The 8,638-nt window shown below is 41.3% G+C and overlaps 1 protein-coding gene across 1 annotated transcript in view; it reads right to left on the bottom strand.

Moving 5' to 3' along the window:
* The window catches only part of fancl (FA complementation group L), a 35,832-nt gene extending 32,954 nt beyond the window's left edge, over positions 1-2,878 (bottom strand). The window contains 4 exon segments of the mRNA XM_032528508.1: positions 144-200; positions 770-830; positions 2,003-2,061; positions 2,514-2,878. Coding sequence (XP_032384399.1) covers positions 144-200; positions 770-830; positions 2,003-2,061; positions 2,514-2,600 — 264 coding nt within the window. The 5' untranslated portion in view covers positions 2,601-2,878.
* Between the last annotated feature and the right edge of the window lie 5,760 nt (positions 2,879-8,638).

The raw sequence follows: 8,638 nt of genomic DNA, 5'->3' as shown, positions 1-8,638 counted from the left end.
CCCCCCCCCCCCCCAACCTAGTATACATGTATGCCTCACAATCCCGGCTATTGATGGTGCCTGAAGGTTCCCATTTACTTTCTGTTCATAAAGCAACAATGTCAAAGTGACCGTGCCAACCACTGTGTCTTTCTCCTCCTTACCAAGATGGTCTTCAGCTCCAGAATGAAGCCGACAAGATCAGCCGACTGCTGCAGCCTCTGTGACAAGTGCAACAGGAGAGAAGAGACACCCTTGAATGGGAGGATAATGAAGTGACACTGTCTGTTTTTTTTTTCTTCTTCTTCTTTTCTTCCTCTAGCCAGCCATTCAAATCAAACCCAGTGTTTGTGATTAATGGGGGCTGCCACCAGCTTTAATAATTAATGATAGCTTAAAGGCTGTGAAAATAATGAACTTTGCAGCCCGGGGTGAAATATCAATCTCATCCAAATAACCCTGAGGGGCAGCATAACAAATAGGGACATTTTCCAGGCGATGTTAATTAAACAGTGGAAAATATTTTTCTCTGCCTTCTGAATGAGGCGAGCCTGACACCGAGGACAGGAAGGATGCCAGGCGCGATGCAGAGAACACAAAAAGAGCTCAAATGACATGAAACAAAATATATATCTAAACTATATATATATATATATATAAAAAACACAGAACAATCGCCAACCTGATCTCAAAGAGTTGACAGACAACACAATAAAAAAATTATATGATGCAATTTTCCTCACAAAATACAACTGTGTTGTATGTCTTTGGAGATCCATGTGGAGCTTACCTGCTTCACTATAAGCTCGTACCCATGCAACAGGTGTTTTAACTGCCAACAGCAGTGCAGCCTACAAGAAACAAATGAATAGTTACACAACAACAAAAATAGGAAGGGAAACCCATTTTCTGTTCATGCAGTCGGTGGCATACTCTTCCATAGTTGCTTGGAATTTGAAATCTAAATATGTAGATGAGTCAATTAATCGATCAGTAGTCAATAGGGGTGGGGACAAAGAATTGATTCTTCGATGCATTGCGATTCTCTCAAGAATGATTCGATGCTTGTATCAGATAAGTTAATAATCGATTAGAAGGAAAAAAAAAAAAAAGTAAAAATCAGAAAATAGAGTGAGTGAAAGAGGATGAGATAATGGACAACAACTTAGAGTTTGGGCAAGATTGCAGAAAAAACACACACAAATGGCCAAAAGGGAAAAAAACAACATTTAATTAAAATACATATGATCTAAAAAGACATAGATAAAATAAGTATGTGTAATTTGGCATAAAGGCTGTTGATCTACTTTATTCATGTTTCATGGTTCTGAGAAGCCCATTCTCCACCTTTAAACATGACGGAGCCTCTGACATGGAAGGTCACTGTGAGAGAAGATGACTCAGCATGTTTAAGGCTTAAGCCTGGAAGGACTACACAATAAAAACCTCAGTACACAAAACATTTCATTACAACTTGTGTGTGACAAATACAGTATATGTCAAAACAAACTCAGATTTCTACGCATATTTTTGAAAATCATGCATGGAAAAGTACATAAAAAATCTAGATGCATAATGCGACAATGCAATAATCAGTCCAGAATCAAATCGTTGGCCTCTGAATCGGAATCGGTTTCCGATTCCCACTCCTAGTAGTCAACTATTAAATAAATCGACAACTAAGTTGATAATCAATTAATCGGTTTAAGTCATAAAAATGCTCTGATTCCTGCTTCCTAAATGTGACAATGTTCTAGTTTCGTCACTCCTCTGTGACATTAAACTGAATGTCATTGAGTGGTGGACAAAAACAAGACGTCATCTTGGATCTTTTGGACAACCGCTGCCATTTTTCACCATTTTCTGACATTTTATAGACCAAACACCTTGAAAGATTAATCGACTATGAAAATAGTCTTTAGTTGCAGGCCTATAATTTGTAAAAAGAGGTGATTTCTGACAGCATCAATATGCCCGGGACAGGTGGTAATTTGTAACGAGAAGGTGAGAGGATAGGTTCTACCTGGCCCGCTTCAATTGGCGATCTGGTGGGAGTAGTATTCTCAATCTGAAGTCCCGTTCCTGTAAGAATCATAGCATGGCTGTAAATAACATGACAAGAACAAAATATATATATATTTTTTTTAAGTTGGCTTAACTTGACCAACGCAGTCACGAGTGCAAATGTCAGCCAGCTGCATTATCTAAGTGACTCAGACGTGGACTGCCGAACTCCACTGAGAAATGTAACAATATAAAGAGTTCGTGTTGCCTTGACGTCAACGTCAATGTGTCCAATACAATCATAAAAACGTTGACAAAAACATTTTATTCTTAAGTGCCTGATAATTACAAGTGTGCCGAATTTACCAGCGCTTCATAGACAATCGTGCCATGTCTGTAGTTATATTCTACCACTCATTTAAATGTGTCGATTTGGCGAGGAATCATTAAATCGACATCTTTTTACATGTAGTTTGGTGGATCGTTTTTTTTTAAAGCAGGAAAAACACCCCACTCACACATTAGCTTACCTGGACTGTGATGAATCCGTCATAGATAGTTTTCTCCTTGTTGAGAGGTAAAAGTAGTGGGTTGTCTTTTACCAATGAACTCTCCATTGCATTAATCTTAACCTTAATAATAATCAAACTTTCAGCAAGCTGTCAAAGCAGGAGGACTGCTTCCTTAGCTAACGTTAGCAAGCCTGACAGGGTACAATAGCAATGCTTTTACGTTGTTGTTTTGTAAATAACTCGGCCGCCTGAACCAACCATTTTAACTTAGATATGTCAATTAAAGCTGTTAGCTAAACCACGAGAAGTCACTTGGTTTTAGCCACGACACAGGACAACGTCGATGTCGAAAACCCCACATCCCGCCATGAAAAACAAAACCGCTGACGTCACGCGGCTGCCTTCAGTGACCTATAAGAATATCGGAAAGTGTACATTATATTCATTGTTATATTCATTGTTTGACGTTGACTGCAGTGGATACAAGGTCCATTCACTTGTTATGTGTAATAACTACAATCACTTCAATTCAGTCTGATTAGGAGTTTCCAAAGAATACTGTGTTACGAACATGGGCATGGGCAACACAGACATAGGTGAAAAAATACTTTTGAGAGCAGTTGACCGTTAATATGTGGAACTTAACGTTCCCTTCATCCTTCTGTCTTTTCTGTAGGCTTCTAGCTAGACATTCTGTTTTTCTCCTGGTCTTTCATTGTCCCCTGCTCAGGTTATAACTGCGTGGGAAGATACCCAAGTTGTCCCTGAAAGGAGAAGCTGGGACTGGGACTTAAAACTGACTGGAATATGAATAACCACAGAACAGTCAAATTATTCTACCGAAATATGCCATACAATGGGATATCAGGTAAAAAAGCAGAGTGAACTCACTTTTTTACTTGTTTACTTTTATATAACTTTATGGTAAATATCTTTTTATAGCCAAAGGTGTTTATTGTTATTATTGTTATTATTGTTATCTTTATACTGTCTTCTTTCTCTCTTTACTGTATTTTGCTGAAAAATGCTGCTGGGTATTTCAATTTTCTTGGATTAATAAAGAGAAGTCTACGTTTTGTCAAAATCTATGAAAATGCAATAGTATGAATAGCATGAAGCCATTTTTCCTTATAACAAATGATATAGATTTTTGCAAATTCACAATGGTCATGTTAAGTTGTTTAAGTGTCATTTTCAGTTTACTAATTAATCATCATCATTAAATGTCATTGTCACTTCTGTCTCACCTTTACTTTTCTTTTTGGAATTATGTCGTAATAAAGTTGAACGTCAAATAACACACTTATTCAGGATGTGGCAGACATGGAGAATGAGTCCTTATAAAGTGTTGGTAATTTCATTTGCATTAATTAGCACAAGTAAGTAAGTCAAGTTTATTTTATAGCAGTTTTCACAGATTCCCAGAGGGATTGCTCAGTTGCCACTGGAAATTCCACTAGATGTCCCTAACTTCATCTTATCCCTTACTTTGTGTTGGCGTTCTAACCCCAGGTGGATTTCTGAAGACTATGGTTACCTGGTCCTCAGATCTCTGCAGGGTAAATCTAGACAGCTAGCTAGACTATCTGTCCAGTCAGAGTTTTCTGTTCCAGGACTAAAAACAAGCTTTGAACGTACACATGTTCCACAAAAACACGTTCCTTCCCACGGCAGAGGCGCCGTTGCTCCGTCCGGTGCTCAGCGCCTCCCAAGACAAATTTGATTGGTTGAAAGAAATGCCAATTAACCAGAGCCCGTTTTTCTCCCATCCAGAATGTACTTTATTTTCACATACATGTTGCAAAATTCATTGTCTTCATTTAACCCATCCGTCAAGGGAGCAGTGGGCAGCCATTTACAGCGCCCAGGGACCAACTCCAGATCTGAGCCAGTGCCTTGATCAAGGGCACTGACTGGACAACCTAGTACTTGTTTTTGATGGTGGGGGAAACTGGAGCAGCCGGAGGAAACACACACAGAAAGTCCTGGAACAACAAACCCAGAACCATCTTGCTGTGAGGCCACAGTGCTAACCATTGGGCCGCCATGCTGCCATGGTGGACAACCCAGACCCTCCTTGGCAGCTCTATGGAGGAAGGTCTGGCAATGCGAGACTAACGTTGACGTGTCTTAACTAGTGGGTGTCGCGTTTGGGCCAAAGACAAGCTCTGCTTTTACAAAAACATAACTAATGCCGTTTCAATCAGGAGAGACTTTGTTGCAGATATGCAACGATGTATTGTGCATGTGCATAATAAGAAATGTACAGAGTCTTTGGGGATTAGACTTCATTGTTAAAAATATGTTAAGAAAGATGATGGTGTTTGAAGTGATTTAGAAGCCTTCCTGAAGGAATTTACGCTTAGTTTCATGAGGTGATTTGGGGGGAAACAATCAAATGGACTCCTTATGATTCTGGCTCATGCTTTCTTGTCCGTTGCTAACTTGCATCCATCCAACTAATGTCATCCCTAAAGCGTAACTCTCACCAAAATGCCACCTAGGGTCTTTTGTGAATGTACCCGAGTCAATCGCATAATCAGGACGTAAGCGCCACTTTTAAGATTTACCGTATTTCCGTTTTCTGTGAAATGGCCTTTTGAATGGGAAAGCTAAGGCCATATGATCGCATCAAAATCACTGCTTTTAGACCCCTGACAAGGCTCAAAGTATCACCAGGAGTTCTACACATGAACTGGAGCATTGAGAACATTGTTTGTTTACACAGTTTATGACTCACTTTATGACTCTCCAAATGTGACGTAACAAGGAGGAGCGTAAAGATGGAAAGCTCCTGAAGCTTAGTTCCATATAAATGCACGGATAATTTGTTGTTTTGTCGTTAGGGATAAACCATATTGACCTTGTGGTTAAAAAAGTAGCACATAAGGACGACCTTTCCTCCTATGGAGTCTGTGCATCCACATTCGGAGATCAATTCTTCTTGACAAGATGGCAGTGAGCGGAAAAACCAACAGCTAAAGTGAGTGCTTCCTCACCTTTGTTTTTAGTAAACTCTTTGTACACAAACAATGTTCTCAATGCTCGAGTTCATGTGTAGAGCCCCGGTGATACTTTGAGCCTTCTTCGTGTTTTAAACATAGTGATTTTGATGCGATCATAGCGCCCCTAGATCTCCCATTCAAAAGGCCATTTGACCCAAAAACAAAAACACGGTCAATCTTAAAAGTGGCGCTTCCATCCTAAATAGTCTTTTAACCCTTATGTTGTCCTTGGGTCAAATTTGACCCGTTTTCAGTTTTTTTTTCTTCTTCTTTCTTTAGGCACGGAAAAAGGTGCCGTTCAAATAAGCGCTGAAATTGTCAACGATAAAAATATCCAAAAACGTTGGCAAAAACATTAAAAAAAGCACCCACAACATTGGAAAAGTGACAAAATCTTTGGAAAAAAGCAATAATGTTGAAAAAATGTGACAAAAGTTTTTTTTTCATGGTGGATGGGAAGACAACACAAGGGTTAAACTAATGTTTGACTCGGCTACCTTCGTAAAAAGACCCTAGGGCGCATTTGTACTATTTTCATATCGACAACATCTTTGTCGAATCTATCATATCTTTCTCCTTAGCCAGTCCTTCCAGAAAAATGTGAGGTTTTTGTGATTGTTGTGGGCAAATGTCCCTTGATTATGTGGCCCGATGGAATACGCTGGATATTTATGCAATTTTATGCGATGAAATTGCGGGAACTTGCAAAAACTGCGGTTTTGATGAAAAAGAGAAAAAAAGGAGATTCCCCCAACACACAGTGGTAAAGAGTAATTTCTTCTTGATTCCTATGATAAGCAAGCACGTTGTGTAATTGCTTCACTTCATAAAATTCCAATGGCAACAGGGGAAAATAGCTGCTCTTAGTAAACGCATTTCAACTTTCTGCTATATATGTGTGACGTTTTTGCAATGAAAATGAGTGGATTACGAAATCACGCAAGCCCTGCATTATTTTTTGCGGAAATCCCGCAAATTTTGCGGCAAAAGTGCAGCGTATTTGAAAAAATGCGCCCCCCCCCCATACATATGCAGACTTTGGCTGATTATGCATTGAATTATGCAATCTCATAGTCAGGTTTTTCTGGAAGGACTGCTTAGCGTCGTGGTTAGGGTGTGTTTCAGTTAAGCACAAGAATCACCTAAGTTAAATTGTAAGATGGTCAAGTAAGCTGACTGAGGAGTCTCAGCTGCACCCACAACACGCTATGCTAAACTAGGTGGAGGGTAGGGGGGGGGGGATGGCCTTGACCAAATGCCACTTTGCTCGTTTGAAAGCCCTGATGTTGCTCTCCCATGGGTGCACCAAATTCTCTGGGCGAGCAAAGCCGAGAAAGGGGAGGTAACCTTGCCCCTTATGAGGTCATAAGGGGCAAGATTCCAGATCGGCCCATCTGAGCTTTCATTTTCCTCTAAGGCAGAGCAGGATAGCCAGGGCTTGGTTTAGGTACCACTAAAGTAGCCTAACCTGAACCGAAACTTGAACCTGATTTTTGGCGAGAGTTACTTTATTAAGCATGTGTCAAATGGAACTCCGGACATATAGCAAATTCCAATTCCAATCCAATCCAGTCTAAAACAATATGACAACAAAAGTGCACTCCAACACTGCACACTTGTCCTTCAGTTTCCCTTTTGAGAAACTGTGTATTCACTGGTGGAGCTGTGAGGAGAGAATAGGAATGTGTGATTACACCATATAGAGCCGGTGAGGGGTGTGTGTCAAAGCGTGCATGCCGCACATTCTGCCTGGAGAGATTGATGTTTTTGTCACCCACCTGCTTCAAAGCTGTAAAAAAAAAAAAACTAGCTGATGCAAATAGAGAAACCTAGCCAGGCAGGCTCACAAACAAAAGAGGGGGAAGCTCACTCCCTCTTTTTGCACATCTCTCATGTATATATTTTTTTGTTGGAGGAGGAATATCTGAGGGTTCTGTTGTGACGCACACTGGGCTCAAACACTAGTCTCATGTCTGGGAGAGGGTAAGTGTTGAATGGCTCTTTTTTTGTTGTTGTTCTCTTAGGAAAAGGGGAACAATTTAAGGCTTTTTGTTGTTTTTATTTTTTTCATACGATGCATCAACACAGTGGCAGGGGGAGAAGGAAGCAGCAGCAGCAGCAGCAGCAGCAGCGCTCTTCCCTCCCTCTTTCTTTCTCTCTCTCTCTGTGTCTTTCTCTCCGGCTCCCTCTCTCGTTCTTGCCACGGAGAGCAAACGTCTGCAGGCTTGCAGCACGGCCGGCTTTAATGGCACTCCAGTTTGCAAAAAAGACAAACCAAAAAAAAAAGGGCGTCAAAATGTAGCATCAGAGGATAGCGGAGGGGCAGATGCATGCAGGCGGTGAGCTCTCTCTCTCTCTCTCTCTCTCTCTCTCTCTCTCTGTCGTCTCCTGTCTCTGTCTGCCCGTCCTTCTCTCTCCGTCTGACCGCTCTCCTTTCTCTGCGCTCTGCCTCCAGTGCCGGGCTCTCCGTCTGGGAGGGGAGTGATCTATGGTGCTTTGTTTATCACTGGCCATGGTCACTTCTCTGGAATGCAATTGGCTGGAACTGCAGCGTTTGGGTCCTGCACCCTGCGTCTCTCTCTCTCTCTCTCTCTCCTCTCTCTCTCTCTCTCTCTCCGTCGGTCCTCTCCTCTCTCTCTCTCTCTCTCCGCTATTTGTCTGTGAGTGAGACATGGCAGGGGTGCCTTGTCCGACGGTGCCTTTTTTTTTCTCTCTCTCTCTCTCTTTCTCTCACTTTCTCTCTCCTCCTCTCTCTGTCCCCCCCCCCCCCTTTCTTTGTGGCGTTTTGCATGTATCTGAATGATAAGGGTCCATATTGCTCCCCGGACCTGTGTTTGATTTAATGGCTTGACAGCAAAAATGTGTTGAAAACGTTCAGGATATTAGTGCATGCCCAGTTGTAGATTATCTCGTGTTTTGTTTTTTGTTGAACACCATTTTGGTTGTTTGTTGTGTGTGTGTGTGTGTGTGTGTGTGTGTGTGTGTGTGTGTGTGTGTGTGTGTGTGGTGTGTGTGTGTGTGTGTTTTGTTCTGATCTGAATAATGTACTGCATGATTTTTAACCACACTGGGAGGGTTTACAGCTTTCATTCTAATTTCTACTAGATGAAGATGAAGGGATGCATTGCCACAAGTCAG

This window comes from Etheostoma spectabile, chromosome 10 (assembly GCF_008692095.1).
Source record: "Etheostoma spectabile isolate EspeVRDwgs_2016 chromosome 10, UIUC_Espe_1.0, whole genome shotgun sequence".
In the NCBI taxonomy this organism is placed as follows: domain Eukaryota; kingdom Metazoa; phylum Chordata; class Actinopteri; order Perciformes; family Percidae; genus Etheostoma; species Etheostoma spectabile.
This window is presented reverse-complemented; position numbering and strand designations above follow the sequence as displayed.